The sequence below is a fragment of the Protopterus annectens genome, chromosome 4.part1, assembly GCF_019279795.1.
Source record: "Protopterus annectens isolate FY-2018-M chromosome 4.part1, PAN1.0, whole genome shotgun sequence".
NCBI classification, from domain to species: domain Eukaryota; kingdom Metazoa; phylum Chordata; order Ceratodontiformes; family Protopteridae; genus Protopterus; species Protopterus annectens.
In genome coordinates, this window is record NC_056734.1 from 524220438 (window position 1) to 524242647 (window position 22210).

The window sequence follows — 22210 nt, forward strand, 5'->3', positions numbered from 1 at the left end:
GGTAAAGTGCAGAGCAGAGAGGAATTCATACTTGAATCTGTACTGAAGTGGTTGCAACATTAGGTCTATAAATGGACAGAACCCTGCAGTCAGGAATAATGGACTTAATGAACTGTGAATTATGTACCAAATGATAACTGATCAAACTCAGCTTAGTACTACTAAGCCGGCAATGTTGCATGAAAAGTTTGCTGTGAAACAAATTTTCTCACTGTAAATAATGAAACTTCATATCTGGTCAGTATATAATCATTTACACTAAACCTGGGTCAAGTGCTCCCATTGTGTTGCCATGCCACTATTATATATATATATATATATATATTAGACAGAGACACACACACTCACACAAACGCACGCACACATACATACACTCACACACACTCACACTCAACACACACACACACATGCATGCACACAGACACACAGACACACAAACATACACACACACACACACACACACACACACACACACACACACACACACACACACACACACACGTGTATGTTGAATTATTGGAATACAAAAACTTTGAAACTAAAGTAGTCGATGCCAGCATTCTGAAATTCAAAACAATGAAACTCAAAACATCTAAAATAATATCAGTCACAAAAGGAAACATACAGTTTTATTTTAAGATCAGAACAAAAAAAAACACCACACATTCAGATCAAATTTAGCTGAATAGTGGTAGCATTACAGAAAGGGCTTTGAAACGTTGCTCCCATTCCATCTTAATAATACCTGTTAACCCTAACCCTTCACCTTACCTTTCAAAACCTCTTTCCATAATACTACCACTAACTAGATAGCTTGGGCGCACACACACACACACACACACACACACACACACACACGCATGCACACTCTCACACATGCACAGGAACACACACAGACACACACACACACACACACACATATATATGTGTGTGTGTGTGTGTGTGTGTGTGTGTGTGTGTGTGTGTGTGTGTATATATATATATATATATATATATATATATATATATATATCTCAACTCCCTACGCTCTTCTCATAAACTAATGGCCAAAGCAATTAAGTCAAACAACTTTGCTGGTGACTGTCTTTTCACTAATACAGTAGGTAGAAACTGGAATCTTCTACCTAGTGGCATAACTCTGACTACATCTTTGCCTCTTTTCAAACAGAAAATTAAACTGTACTTCCAAAACCACTGGCTCTGTTCCTGCAGCACACCTGACTAATTTATCTTATTTATTACTCGCTTTACTCCTCTACTCCTTTCCTCTCCACTCCAACTCCTGTTTCTGATCCTACCACTATTAGAATTAAATGTATTATACATTCTTCTGTAAAATTGTTGGAACTGAAAAACAGTATATTTCTTTTTTTTTTCAGAAAACTTGTTACATTACTGTTGAATATCCCTTTTGCAGTGTTATTAATCCTTAAGCTGTATTTTTTTGGCAATATATTTCTTATGTAATGTACTAGTAGAAAGTGGAGCTTTTCTCCTCGGGCCTCTGCTGAAAATGGACTTGTTATCCAGCCAGACTAGCCCGGTCAATAAATGTAAAATAAATAAAATATATATATATATATGTATATTAATATTTGTTGTACATACAACCTTTGATCAAAAATGTAACTTCATTGAATCACTACACTGATTACTAAAGGAAAACAGTCTCCCATTTGGAAAAAGATAAAAAATGGCCACTAACTTGAAGATATACTGTGTCTGCAAAATGGTACTGGTAGGGAATGGGTGTTTAGTACAGTAATCATCTTAGAATTAGCAAAAGAGGTGGTGCTGTGATTAGAGAAAGAGTGCTTACTACCGTAATGTGTAGGTTTGGGGTTGGGGCAAATGTTAGGGTTAGCACACATGAGCAAGGGGTAGACAGGGTGGGACATTTCCAAAAACCTATTTCCAAATACGTATCTGCTTCATAAGGTTACCAAATGTGAAATATATCAGCAGAAGCTGTCTCATAGCTATTTGAATAACTGCTTCTTATGGTAACAGCAAACAGTAATTTCCATTAATGTTATTTGTAAGGGGGCTGAGGCTGGCACCCCCTTAACACCATGCATTTTTATATTATCTATGTTAAAGAGTTAAGGGTGGTACTGACCCCCCCCCTTACAGTTAGCTAGATGGAGGGTTAAGGGGAGATGATGGAATAACTGAAGTACTGTTATTCCTAAACAGACTGCATGCAGACAATTTATACTGCTTGATGTATTACACCACAGTAGAAAGAGTAATGCTTAAAATAAATCTGTCCTTTCTACCTAAGGTAGTATTTTATGTGACACTTACTCAGCCTTTTCAGCTGCTTGACTTTTTTTCTTCTTTTTTCCTAAGTAGGAATGAAAGATGGTAAGAATTCTGCACATTATGATTTGCATATAGTTCCCTGCAGTCATGTATTGAGTCTAGCAAGTCCTTCAAGGAGTCTGATCAGTTATGTCCTTTAGGAAGGGAAACTGAGCATGCCTTTGGTGAAGCAGATTATTACAAACAGATTTGCTAACTTCTTTTTCTTGGTATTAGAAATATGACAGCACTTTTTTCAGAATGATGTGTCTCATGCCATCAGATCAGCAGCAAGCATGGCAGCCTTTTTCAAAAGTTGCTACTTCCTCGTCCATTTGTCTAGCTGAGAAAAGGTCCTCAGTTCACACATTTATCAGGCCACAAAAGCTGGCTGTTCAGTCCAGAAGCAGAACTAGTTTTGTTTTGTCCATGATGTAATGTCTTTTCCACACTGGAATTGGGAGCCAGAGGTATTACTTGTTACTGTCCATCGATTCTTGGGATTCTGCGACACTAGCAATGATGATGATGATGTACAGAATGTACCGCTTTCTACTTGTGTGAGTAATCCTCGACATAACAGTACGTATGAGCCCAAGACCGTTATTGTAGGATAAGCTCGTACCCTCCAGTCCAGTGTGGATAATATTGGGCATGGCTAGTTATCTTTCATGATACTGGTAGTCCTATTTCTGATTAGTAGGTTAGTTTATATACTGGATAGCTTTACTTGTTGTCGTTGCTGCATCTGATTATTCTCCAAACCACATGTTTTAACAGCCTGACGTGAAGATCCTTGTTTATGAATGTTTAAGACTATATGATTTTTCATAAACTCCAGTTGTCTCTTTGCTTCTTTCTCCTGAATGGCTGGATAAAGAGCAGAGGCAAATGAAATGTCTCATGCCTACTTAAAGTATGAGAAAACTCTGTCAACTGGAGTCTTGAAGGGTAACCACTGGCAAGGTTTCACAGACCACTTTAAATAGCCCACAAAGATGACTAACACAGATTCCTTAGATCCTGTGATAATGGCTTCACACATGTGCATCTGCTGTTATGGTATTATTCATACAACACTAGTTTAGTCAACCAAAGCTTGCAGTTCTTATTTAATCATCAGCTGGTGCTAATTGCATGTAAGGTTCAAAATAAGAAGATGGTAACATATGGTGGCTAGTAAGTTTACTTAGGAGATGCAATGCTACAATTTGGATGCAGTTTAAAATGAACATGCTTGTCTGGGCCAAACACAAATAACTTAAGGAAATTAAGCATCCTGTGTTTTCATTAATCACTGATTTATTTATTTCCTGGATGGGAAGTGTATCTGAGCTGCAGAAAAATATTTGCAATTTATTTTTTCCAATAAAGAACCAGAAACAGAAGCTCCTGTGAAACTGGAAAACTTAGAAGAATCAACGAATAAGATCAGTATGGCACTGGAAATCAAGGAGTCCAAAAGTACAAGCAAAACAGGTATGGAATCTAACACTGTTATTATACAAGTGCTACTTTCAATTGTGGGGCTATGTATAACTTTATATTACAATGTAGCAGTGAAATACAGAAATAAAGTAATTTAACCAATGTTTCAGATTGTTTTAACGCTTCTTTATATGTTTTTATTACATTGTAATTTATTACATTGTAACCTTTTTCTGCATATTGTTAGCTTACCATGGCCTGTTTTAGCACCAAGATGCTAAAGATCTTGAGAGAAGTTAGCAGCAACCACAAAAATAGAAGTGCTCCCCTAAATTCTGTCTCCCACAAAGTAAAAAAAAAAGAGATTCTAAATATCAGCAAATGTCATGTTAAATCTCACCATTAATAAGTTTCAGCTGAATATATTTAGTAACCAAGTCTGACTAACTGCATAACCGGGTAAGAAGCAGTGCAAGTTTATATTCTGGGCCCTGGAGTTGACTCTGTGTCTGTGGAAAGAAAAGTATCTTTGGTTTGTCCCTGGGGAGTACATGTAATCAGTCATAAAAATCATCACTATACATATCATACAAAGAAGAAAATCTACCACAGAAAGTCAGACAGATTTCAGCAAGCTATACCATGCAATATATCAACAGGTATAGCTGTGAATATTTATGTAATGTGAGGAGTACTGTGATTACCCTCCCGAAATTGGGAAAAGGCAGGTTTTGTAACTTAATTTCTAATATCAAAAAAAGTGATTAACAAGCTTTTATTAAGCACCTCAAAATTCTCTTAAGCTCTAGTGTCAAGCTAGAGTGTAAAAGCAACCAGTGCTGGCCATCACAACCATCAGCAGACACTAAAACAATTCTGAAAGCTGTTAGATTCTTCTTTATGCCATACCTTTAAACACATACACCTTGAAAGCTGTTAGATATAGCACTCTGCCACACTTTTAAGCAAAAAGTATGAGTGAAGTATCTAACAGCTTTAAAAGCTGTTATTTCCTCAAAGGGTCACTTCATTTCTGCTCTCAGTCTATGTGGCACTGCTAAGCATTTTATATCTTCAAACTTCATGTGATTATCCTCCTACAATTTTTTTTCCTATAACTGGTGAACCCAGCCACAGGGGATGCACAAACCAGTGCATTTCTTTGTGCCGGTCCCAAGCCCGGATAAATGGGGAGTGTTGCATCAGGAAGGGCATCCAGTGTAAAACTTCACCAAATCATTCATGCAGATAGCAGTAAATATTTACATACTGGATCGGTTGAGGCCCGGGTTAACAACAACCGTCACCAGTACAATTAGCTAACAGGGTGCTGGCGGAAATTGGGCTACTGTTGGCCGAAGGAGGAGAAGAGGGGCATAGCCAAAGGCTGGGAGAGAGGAGAAAGGCTAGGACTGTGGTAGTGAGGGTCGGAACTTTGAATGTTGGCAGTATGACTGGTATAGGGAGAGAGCTAGCCGATATGATGGACAGAAGGAAGGTTGGTATATTGTGTGTGCAAGAGACCAGATGAAAGGGGAGTAAGACTAGGTGTATCGGAGGTGGTTTCAAACTGTTTTATCATGGTGTGGATGGGAGGAGAAATGGCGTAGGCATTATCCTGAAGGAACAGTATGCTAAGAGTGTTTTGAAGGTGAAAAGAGTGTCGGATAGAGTGATGTTTATGAAGCTGGAAATTGATGGTGTAATGATGAATGCTGTTAGTGCATATGCTCCGCAAGTTGGGTGTGCGATGGACGAGAAAGAAAAATTTTGGAGTGAGTTGGATGAAGTGGTGATGACTGTACCCAAGGGTGATAGAGTGGTGATTGGAGCAGATTTCAATGGGCATGTTGGTGAAGGGAACAGAGGGGATGAGGAAGTGATGGGTAGGTATGGTGTTAAAAAAGGAATGCAGAAGGTCAGATGGTAGTGGATTTTATGAAAAGGATGGACATGGCTGTGGGGAATACGTATTTTAACAAGTGGGAAAAGCACAGGGTGACATACAAGAGTGGAGGAAAATGCACACAGGTGGATTATATCCTTTGTAGGAGGGCCAGTCTGAAGGAGATTGGAGACTGTAAAGTGGTGACAGGGGAAAATGTATTTAGGCAGCATAGGATGGTGGTTTGTAGGATGACGTTGGTGATCAAGAAGAGGAGGAGGAGTATAAGGGCAGCACCAAGGATCAAATGGTGGAAATTGAAAAAGAGTAATTCTGAGGTGGAGTTCAGGGAAGAGTTAAGACAGGCACTGGGTGGCAGTGAAGAGTTACCAAATAGCTGGGTAACTACAGCAGAGCTAGTAAGGGAGACGGTTAGCAAGGTGCTTGGTATGACATCTGGACATTGAAAAGATGACAAGGAGATATGGTGGTGGAATGAGGAAGTACAGGAGAGTATACAGAGCAAGAGGATGGCAAAGAAGAAGTGGGATTGTCAGAGAGATGAAGAAAGTAGACAGGAGTATAAGGAGATGAGGTGCATGGCAAAGAGAGAGGTGGCTAAAGCTAAGGATAAGGCATATGAAGAGTTGTATGAAAGGTTGGACACTAAGGAGGGAGAAAAGGACCTGTACCGATTGGCTAGACAGAGGGACCAAGCTAGTAAAGATGTGCAGCAGGTAAAGGTGATAAAGGATAATGAGGGAAACATACTCACAAGCAAGGAGAGTGTGTTGAGTAGATGGAAAGAGTACTTTGAGGGGCTGATGAATGAAGAGAATGAGAGGGAGAGAAGGTTGGATGATGTGGGGATAGTGAATCATGAAGTGCAATGGATTAGCAAGGAGGAAGCAAGGATAGCTATGAAGAGGATGAAGAATGGAAAGGCTGTTGGTCCAGATGGCATACCTGTGGAAGCATGGAGGTGTTTAGGTGAAATGGCAGTGGAGTTTCTAACCAGATTGTTTAATGAAATCTTGGAAAGTGACAGGATGCCTGAGGAATGGAGAAAAAGTGTTTTGGTACCGATTGTTAAGAATAAGGGTGATGTGCAGAGCTGCAGTAACTACAGAGGGATAAAATTGATCAGTCACAGCTTGAAGTTATGGGAAAGAGTAGTGGAAGCTAGACTAAGAAGGGATGTGATGATTAGTGATCAGCAGTATGGTTTCATGCTGGGAAAGAGCACTACAGATGCAATATTTGCTCTGAGAGTGTTGATGGAGAAGTACAGAAAAGATCAGAAGGAGCTGCATTGTGTTTTTGTAGACTTAGAGAAAGCATATGACAGGGTGCCTAGAGAGGAGTTGTGGTATTGTATGAGGACGCCGGGAGTGTCAGAGAAGTATGTAAGAGTGGTACAGGATATGTATGAGAGTAGTGTGACAGCGGTGAGATCTGCAGTGGGAGTGATGGATGCATTTAAGGTGGATGTGGGATTACATCAAGAATCAGCTCTGAGACATTTCTTATTTGCAATGGTGATGGGCAGGTTGACAGACTAGATCAGACAGGAGTCCCTGTGGACTATGATGTTTGCAGATGACATTGTGATCTGTAGTGAGAGTAGGGAACAGGTGGAGGAGACTTGGGGAGATGGAGATATGCTCTAGAGAGAAGAGGAATAAAGGTCAGCAGGACTAAGACAGAATATATGTGTGTGAATGAGAGGGAGGATATAGGAATGGTGAGGATGCAAGGAGTAGAGTTGGCGAATGTGGATGACTTTAAATACTTAGGATCAGTAGTTCAGAGTAATGGTGAGTGTGAAAGAGAGGTGAAGAATAGAGTACAGGCAGGATGGAGTGGGTGGAGAAGAGTGTCAGGAGTGATTTGTGACAGACGAGTACCAGTAAGAGTGAAAGGGAAGGTCTACAAGAGGCTAGTGAGACCAGCTATGTTATATGGGTTGGAGACAGTGGCATTAACAAAAAGGCAGGAGTTAGAGCTAGATGTGGCAGAGTTAAAGATGATAAGATTTGTACTGGGTGTGACAAGGGTGGACAGGATTAGGAATAAGTATATTAGAGTGTCAGCCCAGGTTGGAAGGTTTGGAGACAAAGCCAGAGAGGCAAGATTACATTGGTTTGGACATGTGCTGAGGAGGGATGCTGAGTATATTGGGAAAAAGATGCTAAGGATGAAGCTACCAGGTAACAGGAAAAGAGGAAGGCCTAAGATAAGGTTTATGGATGTGGTAAGAGAGGATATGCAGGTGGTTGGTGTGACAGAGCAAGATGCACAGGACAGGAAGAAATGGAAACAGATGATCCGCTGTGGCGACCCCTAACGGGAACAGCCGAAAGAAGATGATGAACTGGTAACAAGTGGAGCAGATGAAGCTCCATGAAGTACAAAGAATTGTGATTGGGTCCCTCTAGTCATAAGTCTGATTATGTTCAATCAACATGGATCTCAAAATTTACCTCAGCCTTCACTTTGCTACTCTCTCAAGGTGCATTTCCATACAACCATGTCTCAGATATATAATAAGTTGGTTATGATAGGAGACTCCATCATATTTCTGTTTGTATGCTGTATAATTATACAACAAACCTAAAATTATTCAGAATTATAACTGTGAGTTGCTTAAAGTTGTTTGGTAAAATACCTTGATTTAATTACATGCTGAAAATGTGAATTCAGTGAATATCTATAAGGTCAGCAGTGATTTTTAAGGTGTGTACTGTCACTTAAGATGTATTTATGTTCTAGGAGGAGTTGAAGTAGCTTACCGCTTTATTGTCCAATCATAACTCTGAAAAGGATTACAGATACACAGGGATATGAATTATAGTTATTGTATCTGGATTATTTTTGATGTGGTTTCTCTCCTTTGTAAACATTAGAATTCTTTGAAAAAACTGTTTAGCTGTTTATATAGGACTGGTTCCAGCTCTCCTATTTACTTGAAATTCAATTATGTTTAATAGTTTACCACCAGAGTAGTTACTTTTTTTCTGAAGTGCCTTCATTACCCTAGGTGCCCAGTTTGTTGGCTTTTTCATAACATATTTATGCTCCTTTTTTGGTCTCTTAGGAAAATCAAGTGTTCACTGTTATTTACTGAATGTGCCTGTTACCAGTCACCCAGAGGATGCTATAAGGCTTTGAGAGGCATTTTAGGTTGGGCATTAGTCATGGTTATATACCTCCTTACTAGCATTAGAAGGTTCTAAGGAAAAGTTTATTTATTAGGGACCAAAGTAATTATTTACATGAGGTGAGAATTCAGTAGGGTTTTTGAGTTTAGTACTGGATTCCAGTGCAGCAAGGTGATCATTTGATACTGCAGAACAGCATTCAGAAATGAAAGCTGATACTGCATTTATGATCAGTGCTCAGGGCCAGTTTGCATGTGGTATAGCAAGTGGTTTGCTACAATTTGAAAAGGAGAAAGACTTTTTTTGGTCCTGAAGTACTAGAGGACCTTTATTTGCTCCTCAACTCAAAGTTTAGGATGCCTGATTGAGGAAGAACAAGCACAGGGCACCAGAGTATCTAACTACAGCTCTATAGCAGGTTGTTTGTATAAATAATAGTAACTTATTCTTTATGCTGTAACATAATCTGTTCCAACTACAGAGTAGATACTGATTTTTTTTAGACAAAATTTGAAGCTTTTTGTCACAGCAATGTACCTCAAGTTGTGAGGAAGTTCATCTCAGCTTTATTTACACCAAGAGGCTACATGAGTTCACTAAATCTGTTTATGGATTTTAGAACCTCAGTCTGTGTCCCAACAGATGACCCAAATCCAAAGTGGAAATATCTTCATATCATAACTTCAGAAAAGGACAGGCTGCTTGTAATTTGCTATCACTTTAAGTAGAGACATGTCAACACCATGGCCTGGTCTAAGATCATGCTGTGTTTCCATGTTTACAAAGGTATGAGGTGTCTGTGAACAACCTTTACTAGGAGTTTTGTAAAAGAATGGAGATAATAGGGTTATATTTTACCAGAAAATGTGTTTATCTCCTTAGTGAAGTGAAATAACTACTGCCTCTAACTAGACTGCAGGGATATATTTTACCTTTAGGCCATGGTTGATTAATGTTATCACAAACTTTGCTGTGGCATTTGTAAGTGTCTTATTGTTATTAATGTCACATGATTCCCTATAAGGTGAACTGAACTACTGATATTTCTGTACGACTGCCTTTTGTACACATACCACAATTTATGTTAGTTACCTTTTATCCAGTATATTCTACACGATGCAGCCCTATGTCGATGTTGCAGTGCTTAGTTGCTCACATTCCTCATGCACACCTATGTTGCCCCATTTTGAATGGGATAATATGATAATAAAATAATACTCTCTTTGTGAGTATTTTCAAGGACTTCTTTGTGGGGAAGCTGATGAGCAACACAGATAATTAACTACTATGGCTCATGATCCCTGGAGCAGTGGAAGAAAAAGGTCCATGAGTTGGTGGCCTAAGAATAAATGCAAATGGACAGTCTTTTGGAAAGAATGTTAAGAGAAGTATTATGTAAAGAGAGAGAATCAGACCCCAGTGGAGGAAGTGTGGAGGTACATTAAGGAGGTGATAGGGAGATATGAGCAGTGGTTTGATAGGAAAGATATGGAAGAATGAGATCTCCAGATTGGCTAAAGGAGGAGTTATGATTGGATCTGAAGGAAAAGAAAAGGTTTTGTAGGAGGATGAAATCTGAAGGGGAAAAGTCAGCCAACAGTTTAGGAAAGGGCTCCCTATGGAAATTTCAGCACTTGTAATGCCAAGTGCCAACAGACAAAAAAAAGATACCAAATATAGGAGAAGAGCGAAACTTGAACATCAGTCTTCTCCTTCAAACTTCTTTTTTGATCCTGATTTGAATGGCAAGCCTCCCATTCCACCCCCCCCCACTTAATTATGCAAACTCCAAGATCATCATACCTTACAGAAAAGTGAATATTCCAAGAAATGGTCATCTCAGACTTGGCATATTTATGTTTGCTGTTTCAGCCATTCAGTCTCCATGTTTTGGGACACACTCTAGGAGGATATTTAAAATGGTTACCGTAGGAAAGCCTAGAAAACAAACATGATTAAATTAGTAAGGGATGGGCAGAAGAAACGCCTTAGATATATTGGGGAAAGTAGGAACACTTAGACTGAAATAGAACTGGTGGAAGAAGAATGTTTGAGAAAGATGGAGAACAGTATAAATACTGAGTGAATACCTTACCATTACAGTACTTGCAATGTAATGAGGGTGCAGAGTACCAGCATGGGAGGGCAGGGCAAAAATGGTGGAGCAAATGGATAGCTGGAGAAGTAAAAAGGGAAGAAATACTTAAGATGTTCAGTGAATTTTAAAAGAAGGCACACAAAGTAGCAACCCCCCTCCTCCCTGGGTGCTTAAAATGAAGATAAAAGTGGTTGGTGGAATACAGACACAACTGAAGAATCTTTTATAGGCACAGTGATGCTGTAGGATTAGAAGACAGAGCTGATTGGAATTACTGCACAAGAGATGGTCCAGGAAGGATCAATTACAAGATAGTCATTCAATAACATCACTGGGAATGCAATGAAAGAGATTATGAAGAAGAGCTTGTTGATTTCCTGAGCGTGTACTGTCTTATGAATAGGCAGTAACATGATGTAATGCAATAGAATGCTATCCATTTCAGTCTGAGTCATTTCTAAGTAAGTTACTTTGAAAGCAAGTCCATAGAAGTCAGTGTCTATGGCATATTTGTGGTGCTGCAGTATATAAATAACAATATGAACACTGTTTCTTCTGAAAAAAGAATATATACAACTTTTAATAAACATTGTAGTAAAAACAGTGGGTGCATGCACACTGTCATTTGTGCAAAAAGAACTTCATCAGAGTGGTTGTATTGCAAAATAAGAGTTCTTAAATAACAAGTTATAATATCACATGAACAAATGAGGCACTGTTCAGCTGATAAAATAATGAATTACACTGAACGTTTGGATAAAGGGCTAAAATTACACGCATAGAAATGAAAAACTACACTAATGTATATGTCATAAATGCTGTCTAGTAATTACCTCAGAGGACTAAGGCTAAGTGTTGTTAATGAGCTGCTGACTGTAGACAAGCGAACAGAGTTTGATTCCTTCTACCTCTATTTGCCAACTGTGTAAGTCACTTAACAAGACAGTCCTTCCAGGTCACCCCTGAAAGGCAATATTTATATCCAGTGGATTTACCTAGTTAACAAATGTATAAAATAAAATAGATACAAACGCATTTAAATTGACTGGCATTAAATGTTTTAAAGTCCTACATTTTAAAATGCATTTAAAATTAATGTCATTATTCTAACCTGGAAATCTTGTGGAATCCCCACAATATATTCTACAGAGTCGCATTTATTATTGAGGTGCCTCCCCTCACACCCAAGTTCACCTCTTCTCAAATACTAAAATAAACATTTTAGTCCACAACATGTTTTTGTATACCTGTAAAAATAATCCTTTCCTTCACTTTGCAGTTGTGGTCATAGATTCTGTTTGCCTGTCTTCTGTTGTTTTCCCATAGCTAAATAGACAGAAAATCCAGCAAATATAATATGTTGATGGTAGTTAAAGGTATGATGTCTCAGTACAGCAAACATTTTTTGTAAAATAATACTAAAATAAATGACTGTTTTCAAGAAACTTGCACTGGACACAAGGTTACGTACATAAGACCCTTTTGTTTTATTGGACAATATGCAAGTGACTTTGATAATAAGCCTAATATCAGGAAACATTGTTTCAAGTTAAAATTATTTTTATAAATAAAATGGGGATTTCAACTAATAGACAGTGTAAATCAGTATGGGCTGTAAAATTCTACAAATATGTTTATGGTACAAACATCCACAGTTTATTTGGTAACTGCTGAAAGCTGCATATTAGGGGATCTACTACCTGGTAACCATTGGATATCCTCTGATATTTCCTTTGTATTGGAGCTTAAACACAGTCATGACTTTCTTTAACTTCTTTTCAAAGTATATTTTACTGTGTCCCCAGGATGGCCTTTGTCCAAAAATGTCTTGTCCAATAAATCTGATTTTTGAGTGAAATTTAAATTAGTTGTGGTGAGCCTGCTTCTTCTCAGTATTTCCCCTTTTCACAATATTATTTTTCATACGAGAGGACTGCATACTTGTATAATACAGAAAAATATTCTTGGCAGTATCTTTTATGCAAGTAGAAAGCCTACATGCTTTAAAAGATTTGTAAACAATCAAATATAAAAAGTTCACAGATGCTTCAATAAATGAAAAAGATAAACTAAGATAAATTAAGAAAATAAGTTTGTTATAAAAACAAACCATTAATAATCACACCACCCCCACACACAAAAAGCCAGCAAGATTTAACACTGCTACACGATTTGCAAATATACACAACAGAGAGACAACAATTTTGGCAAAACTGGGAGACACAGTAGCCCTCATTGCTGGTCCACTTATGATAAACTTTGTCCAAGAAAATACCAGTATCGGTTAATGCGGCAAAACTTCTAGTTGGGTATCTGTGAATCTAGAAAATTATTTTCCTAGGCTAAAGTTAAACAGGTATGTAATACTGGCACTTCTATAGCCATAACATGTATATTTTCCTGTACAATACAATGGAACCAGTCTGTTCTATGTTTTTAGGGTATATCTGTATGTAATTACTCTGTGTCCATTGTGACCATTCATTAACATACAAGTCTTTGTTTTTTTATAACGTCAGTAGAATCCTGTCAGTTTATGTTCTTGTAAGTATTCCCATAGCTTTAGTCTTGGAACTTCTCAGTGCTGTTATTGAACATAATGAGAGATTCCCAGAATCCCTGCAAATTTTAAGGATTCTGCAAATGGTCCCTAACCTTAGTTTATCTAGACTAAATAATAACTAAACTCTGGTCAGTTTTAAATCTTCTAACAATAAATCATTCAGAACTGAAACATATTTAAGTTTATTTCACTTCACCTTTATACACCTTTTTATAAACATTAGTGTCAGCTAACAAAGAAAATATCTTGGGCTATAATCCAGGGCAGTTTGTAATCATTGCTGCTACAGATCTCTGTTTAACTTTCAGCTGAATTTTGGGGTGGATGTTTTAATAAGTTATGAATACCTCATTCAAAAGTATCTTCAAAAACTGAACCAACTGGATGTTGAGTTTCCATAAAAATGTAGGCATTCGTAAAACCAGTTTGTTCAGCATCACCAGAAGACCCACCTTTCTCCAGCATGTTTTAAGATAATTTTCCCTAGGTAAGATTTTAGGCAAGTAAGACTGTCCACTAAAGGACTACATATTTTGGGTGATAAAGTGAATGTGCAACACTTCAGTATTTAAAAAGGTCTTTGAAGTGCCTTATGGGGGGTTTTAAATATAGTTTTGCAAAGGTTTGTGATCTATATCCCCTTAACTTCTTTACTGCAGACTTATTCATGGGATTTCTTATATCTATACTCCATAGCTTACTCTCCCTTTTCTGTATGAGAATATCTCTTTTGCACATCTGTAAAAGCTCTTGACCTGTGGGTAACTGATCCGTTGTCTTACAGAATCACAGCTCCTATACTATTCCGGCTGGCATCTACCTGCAACAAATCTGACTTATTCTTATTCTATTATCTTGTTCGCAACTCCTTTTCCAAGTTGCATATTATTCTAACAGCTTTCTTAACTTCAGTATCAACATCATATTTATAATAGAGTGCAAGTCACAAGATTTTTTCCTTTCCCTCCTTTTTTTTTTTTTTTTACAAAGGAATGAGAATTTAAGGTATATATAACAAACTAAATCCAATAAAATAGAATATACAGAAATATGAAATAGTATTTAATGTACAGGATCTCTAAAAAATATTTTGCAGTCAGTATATAAATATAAAAGCAAATACTTAGGACAAACCATGAAAGTTCAAACTAGTCAAATAAAAGTTAGATTGTAAAAAATAAATATCTGTACTCAATAGACTTCAGATGACCGGTTAATTCACTCCAAACATTAGTATACCACATAAAAAAAAGATGCAATTTGCCCAAACAATCTAGAAGTCTCTGTAATGCCTGTTTGTATTCTGGCCTTTGCAGGTGCAGATTTGCTCAGATTTTCTTCCAGATCAGGTTTCAGTCCTCTTAATTTACAATATGACATGTCAAGAGCTACTGTTTACATCTATTACAGTGGCCTCATCAGATTTAGTTTGTACATTATTGTTGTATAAATTAATACTCTGTAGTATACTATGCATGCTATATGGAACAATTGAAACAAGCAACCTTAACAAATTATCATTTTTTACTATTTACATTTAGTGGCTCTTCCAACTACTAGAGCTTCTTTCAGCTCTGAATGTTTATTAAATAGATTTTGAACTGGAAGTAAAGAAGAAAACAACTTGCTATATTGTCATAATCTTTGAGTTCCTTGCCAAGCTTAATTTAAATCTACTGCAGCCTCATACTGAAGCGGCTTTGAAAAAACGGAGACACTGGAATTTCTTTCTGAGCTATCGCCCCCTTAAAAGCTGTAAAGGAGATAGCCCAACACGTTGCAGCTAAAGGTTTCAGTACTCAAGCAAGGCTGGATAACAGTCTTGCTTTGTACTAGCAACACATATTTTCATTACATTCTTAACAGTTATGAATAACTGTTTCCATGTGACCACTGGACTGTGGATAGCTTGGACTTGCAATAATGTGATAAAATTCCCCTTCTTGTGCAAATTTATGAAACTGTTTACTCGCAGACTAAGGGCCATGATTTGACATAAGGATATCAGGAGTCCCATGTCAGAAAAATATAGCTTTCAGTAATACGACTAAATTACATGAGGTCTGCCAGTTAGCACAAATGATTAAGGGCATGAGCTGTTAGCTGGCTGTTTCCTGTAGTCAAGAGTTTGATTCCTTCAGCCTCCATTTTCCTAGGATGTGACTCCAAACAAGTCATACAACCAGAGAGTAATGAAGAGCAATTGGGAAACAGGGCTAGGCTCATCAGTGGCCTCCTGGACCATATGTCTAATAATTGCCTGTGAAACTAACTGCCTTATTTTAATTACTTTATGAAACTTTAAATAGGAGCCATGCAATCAGATAACATGAGGTTTTAAAATTAAATGGGTCAGTTGCAAGTTTTCACCGCAGCATTTCAGGAATTTAATGTGGAATAACTTCTTTTTGTATGTTATTATTTTAAAACATCTGACAGTTATTTACCATGATTTTGATTCCATGAAGCATAACCTGACTAAGACGTAACATCTCTTGTTCATTCATTGCACTTCACAATTCCAAGATGTGCTTCATTAATTCTCTCATAGTTTGTTAAACACATTTAATCTCTTTGGTTTGAACAAACACATTGCACATAGATAATCACTATATGTATAATGGTATTTACAATGGAGCATTACTTGGGTCTATATTAGAAGCACGAAAACCCTAAACTACAAATGCTCACATGAATAAAAATGCCGATGATTGAAGTTGCTATTGTGGGGGGCTGTGCCCCCCCCCACACCCCCCACTAACTACATATTCTAACTCCAAGGTCGCACTACAGTGAGGAAAGGGCAAAAATCCCACTCCTCACTGTAACACGACCCCGCAATCCCACTTTCGATTCCTGGCATTTTCTCTCATGTGAGCATTCGCGGTTTAGGGTTTTCGTTCTTCTAATATAGACCCGCATTACTTCCCTCTCCTGGTTGACCTGATACTACCATGTTTCAGTAGCTGCATTTCTGTATCAGTTTCTGTATTTTGTACAATGTCCTGCAGCATTTCTTTAGTTATTGGTAGGCAGAAAATTACTGACATTACTTCTGAGTCTTGATTCAAATGATTCTTTCTCTCAAGCTCTGTTCAGTGCATCTGTGATGTGCATTTCTCTTCCTCATTAAATACACAATTGTCTTACTTCAGTAAAATCAACAACATTTACTGTAGATATGATGGTGCATTATGCAAAGGCCTCAGAAAAAATATGCTGTAATGGGTTATTATCTGTCTCAACACAGATGTCTTTCCCATCCACATACTCTCAAAAATTTTCAAAACCTTAGGGAATGGCTAGAAGCCCTTTTTTCGGTAAGAGCATATCTTGTTTATGTATCTATAAGTGTTCTGGAACCATCTTGCAGCAGCACTGTTCCCATACCAGACTGAATGGTATCCACTTACAATGCACCCGGCTTTGTCACCATAATAACAAAGAGCTGAAGATGCTGTATGTAATTTCATTAGTATTATGAAATATCACTTGTTCCTGCTCCCACTCCACTCTATACCTTTCTCAACTGATCTTCTTAGAGGTACAGGCTCTATTGACAGGTATGGAATAAACTTAGTTGAATACTGAACCATGTCCAGAAATCTTAGCAATGTGTATCTGTATCATGAGTTGCACACATTGATGTGTGGAAATGTCCCTTATATTTGATACTATTACATACACATGACAACATGACATTTTGTCTTTGTTCAATTTGAGCTTATTTTTCTCAAACTTTCATTTTATTAGATTGAAAAAAAAACTTCTACAACCAAATAACTGGATAGAAACATGTCCTTTTAAATAGCATATTTACAAATGTTTTTACAAAGGTGACCATTTTTTAAAATATGAAAAATAAAATAAAAAGAACAATTTCAAGATGGTTTATTAAGCAAATTGTCAGAACAATAAAATTCATACTTAAGAAGTCTCTAATAGCATCTATAGTAATGTACAAAATTATGGCTGTGATATAGTCTGCAAACATGATTCCAGGCCCATTTCCAGTCATTAAATTGTTTCACAAACTTACACGAAAGTTTGTATGTACTTAAGTAGAAATTTTTGAGAAGTTAATATAAAAAGTTCCATTTTGTTCTGAAATAATACTTTATGAGAGCAGTTAATGTCACCATAGATATTCAATTGCTGTACTTGGCTGCAGGAATGTTGTACTTCAGAATTTGATTCTGCAACAGCATCATTTTGTTTACATTATTATAAAACAAACATTTTTATGTTCTTGTTTATAATATTCTAAAATATTTTTATTATTTACTCTGGCTGCAAACTAGAGAGCAGTTTCTGAAAGCATGAACAATATCTGCAAAGAGATGTTTACATAAAGATCAAGCTCAAGAAAGATGATGGAAAAATATATATATATTTTTTTTCAGAAGAGAACTCAGAAATTGAGCAACTTATATAATGTTGGACTGAATGATAGTTGTTATAAAGAAAGAAAACATATATGTAATGTAGAATGTATGCACATGAAAAAATGTTTGGTTTAATTTATTTTCTATCAATGTATATCTGTGTAAGTCTTAAGTTATAATTTAATAAAGGTGTTTAAAAAAGAGGAGACAAGTAGGTATGATAAATCATATATTGCATGTAGAAATGTTTGAAAGGATACGTCCAGTTTCACCTTGACTCATCCAGTCACGAATCAACACAGAGGTAGATAATCATATTGATGACTTTTTAATGGTCATATTTCTCAAACATTAAGCACTTTTGTCCTAGCTGTTGAGGAGACTGCACCCTCCTCACCTTTCAACTTAAAAACAAACTTCAGATCACACAACACTGAGAAAATGGGAGAAAACTGACGATTAATAAGCATTTGTTGTGATTTGGCAACTTTTTACCATGATGAGTCATAGGGTTTCCAATCAATCCAGAAGGAAGCACCTTCTCATCTTGAATAAAGTGTAGTCCAATGGGAAACATAGAAACTTTTTTTTGAGAGCTTTGTAGACCTTGAATAAGCAGGAATATGAAGAAATACTTGTGGTTTCTTTCATTTTGAGAGTTGACCAGTTAACAATAACAGTAGCAATATAAGCCTTGGGCAAATAGTAAATGCACACATTTCAGAAAAAAATATAAAACATTTAACAAAAAAGTTAGCCCTAGCAAGTGAATAAAGTTACAGATGGTCCTTTATCATATCTTTTAGCATCCAGTTAGAATATCTGGATTGTCAGTAACTGGTTGCAAATAAACCAACATGTCAAGTTAGTTAAATTCATTAAGAATTTCATAAAAGTTGTTTTATTAGTTTCTGAAGTAAGAGATAATATTTAGAATAGCTGTCATGCTGAAATAAAAAAGGTAGAGATCGAGGATCAAAGTCACTTGTGACAAAATATAAGCCAAAATGGTCGCCACATGGATTATTCCTTTGGTCCCCATTCAGTTTGATAGAGTTTAGCAGCTCTTGAAACCAATTTGAGACTATTTTGTATCAGCCTTTAAAGCATTTTTCTTCATCTCTCATCATATTCCGTTGTTGGTTTTGCCCCAAAACAGTACATTATTAATGATGTTTACAACACTTTCAGTCACACAGTGTTCTACACAACAACTTTCCAGAAGATCTTAGGTACTGATGAAATACCAAATGGCATTCACAGGAATATACTTCTTCCCAGTGCTATGTTGAATACATACAGTTATGAATTGTCTGGCTCAAGCTGGATTTTCCAGAACCACTGGTTAGCATCAAGCACTGAGAGTTATTCAACTCTGGTCATCAAAGGCACAACTTTTTCATAGGTTCACAGGTAAACTCTAGCCTATCAATCATCAGACTATTATAAGCCTATCCAATAACCACTGGTCAGAATTAAACTCTCTGCCTTCTGTGAGGTTAAGACCTTAACCATTATGCCAACTCTTCCCCCTAAATTCAAAGATTCAAACCCTACACCCTTGCCACATGAAGCAGCTCATTAACAAGTTGAAGCTTTAAACCTGGGTGCTAACTGCCAGTCGTAAATGGAAAAGATCCATTAGAATTGCCCTGTTCAGATCATGAGTCTATGCAGATTCTAATCTTGTCTGGTTTAAATACTTACCCATAGAATAGGTTTTGATTCCTTCACTGTGATGCCCAATTGCTCCACTTAATTTAATTCATTCTTGGTTCTTTACTTAGTGCAATGGAATCACTCCTTGGTGCAAGTATATTTTGTGAAAACTCTTTACTTAGCATACTGCTTTACTCTCACAGAATACAACCAAGACCAGTGAACAAATCAGCATAACTTTGAAAAATATCAGTCTTGTTTTCTAATAGTTCGTTTTTCTTTGAATTAGACTTTGCTGTCACTCTGAGAAGTGTATGTTAGACTACAGCATTAACTTGCACTGAATAATTCTGAGACTCTCCTACTTGATTATGCAAGATGTCTGACTCATACAAATGTGAATAATTTGTTTTGCAAGCATTCTAATCATCCTGTTTACAAACATACAACTCTTTGACTTTACAAATGTGCATACTTTACATCAGTATATATAGACTATATCTGCACAATGTATGGACAATTAATCTTATCAAAGTCTTCCCAATCAACAAGTCCCAGTAAATTGGGTATTGTAGTGACATAACTTAAAATAAAAACTGTAAACTATATTTTCTGTAAATACAGAACAACTCTTTTTGCATTAAGTCTTAGTGTATGGACTAAGTCAGTAATGTAGATTTTAAACTCTTTCATGTTCCTTGTTAAGCCAAATCTGGGAATGTACTTATTGTCAAGGTATTCTGCTCTAAGCCAGTGCCAAGCTTAAAGTTAACATTTTTGCCATTAATACAAAGTTTCTCTTTCCAGTGATTTATTTTCTCTCAACATTCATGTGCTTATGTCCTTTATGAATGCACATTATTCACTGCACATACATCTATGCCATTCAGAATCAGTTCATATATTGCTTCTCAGTTAACAGCTAAGCTGTCTGAACTTCTGTTTGCATTCATTATTTTCAAAACATAGCTCTGCCCAGTATTTCACTTTTTATGTTTTATGTAATAATTGAGAAATTATTCGGTAAACCACATTTTCTGCATTCTTTTTTTTCAGTGTAGGGCAAAGGTTGTTAGGCTTGCAACCATAGCTGGAGTAACACAGCATCTGTTCAACTGATTATCTTTATTTTTAATTGCACAATCATATCCAGGCTTCCTGTTAGGCCTTCTTACTGCCATGCAGTGTCTGTACTGCTTTACATTACTGTAACTATAACTAGGCTGTTTTATCTTATTTTTAACTCTTTTTCCACCCCAGTTAAACTTGCAGATATCTATCTCTTCTACAACCTCTTTCAGTCATATATATGTTAATATATTATCTATGCATTGATTCATAGTATTAGCTAGTAAAAAAATCTGTCTCAGTCAGTAGTTTACTTTTCTGTGTATGCCCCAGTTATTTCTATCATTTAGTAATGAATCACACAGCTCACCAAGTTTACATTCTTTTGCTTTATTCTTTACCTCACTTATATAAGCATCACTAGATCCTTGTGGCCTTTGGTTTCTTATGAAAAATAAATTAAGAAAATATGGTAGATGTTTACTTGGCTCACAGTACCACCTGAGTCAGTCTTTTATGACTGATGATTCAGTTTTTAGGTAGAAATATTAAATGTGTTAAATACATTTACCACATGATCTCCAGCAAATGAAAAGTTTGACTACTTCCACTTTATTCTGAGATATCAGTTGCAACACAAAAGAGATTAAATCTTTGCAACAGTTGTCTGTTTTCTGTAGCATTTCCCTGGATGATCAAAGTCATCTGTGGATTTAATGATAAAATTGTTGCCATTATGAAAATGATGCAGTTTTAAGTGTAATGGTGAGGCTTTATTTTTATTTTGTTCATTTTTTGCTACTGTATGAAAAACAGGTAATAGTTTGTTGTTTGAGAAGCTTAAGGAATCCACGTTGTCATTTTAATGGTGCTTCCTCATGCAGTAACACTTTTTGGTTTATTTCTTTATTTTTTAACATTAATTGTTCAAAACTCATTGTACGTTGTCACTGTTTCTACTACTGGATTTCACCTGATGCTCTACTGACAGTGTAGTACTTGAATACATTTTGTATTTTCCTTCTTTTTGTCAGTTGCACACAATAGTAGCATGGTCACCGGTTCTGGTCCTCTTACCTTTTTCTTTGCACACCAAAAGTAAAGTATATCCATGCAGAGCAGGAGTTTTACATATACTGTTAATCAGGTCAAATTACCCTTTAAAATGCAGCTTCCTTTGCTCCACATGTATATTTTCTGTCTGTCATATCATCATCTAATTTTGTTTTAAAATGTGTTAGTATTCCTACACTCCTCACTTCAAGTGGTAAATAATTCCTCAGTCTAGGAATAAATTCATTTATAAATATATCTTTTCAACTCTATTGTTAATTCCCACCCAATGCAGTGGGCCCATATACCTATTTTTGTAATTTTGTTTCCAAGGACATTCCAGGATCATTTCTTAACTGAGTGTTTAATAGACTGTTAAAAATCAAAGTTTGCCTTTTAGGCATCTATATGAAATACTATACAGTAAATAGGTCACATTTTTAACTTTTTTCTTATAAACATATGTTTGATACCTTCTAGTTTCACCACAAAAATCTCTGGCAAGGTACAAAAAACTGACATATTTGATTGTATGTCAACTTCTGTAATATAAGCATAATAGCTTCATCACTGAAAGATATTGTTTTGGTTATTAATCCTACCTTA

The 22210-nt window shown here is 36.5% G+C and overlaps 1 protein-coding gene across 1 annotated transcript in view; it reads left to right on the plus strand.

Annotated features, from left to right (window-relative positions):
- The window catches only part of SNED1 (sushi, nidogen and EGF like domains 1), a 1598911-nt gene that overhangs the window by 1324234 nt on the left and 252467 nt on the right, over positions 1 to 22210 (plus strand). Inside the window, exon 28 of the mRNA XM_044070335.1 lies at positions 3679 to 3783. Within this exon, the coding sequence (XP_043926270.1) occupies positions 3679 to 3783 (105 nt within the window). The remainder of the gene's footprint in view (positions 1 to 3678; positions 3784 to 22210) is intronic.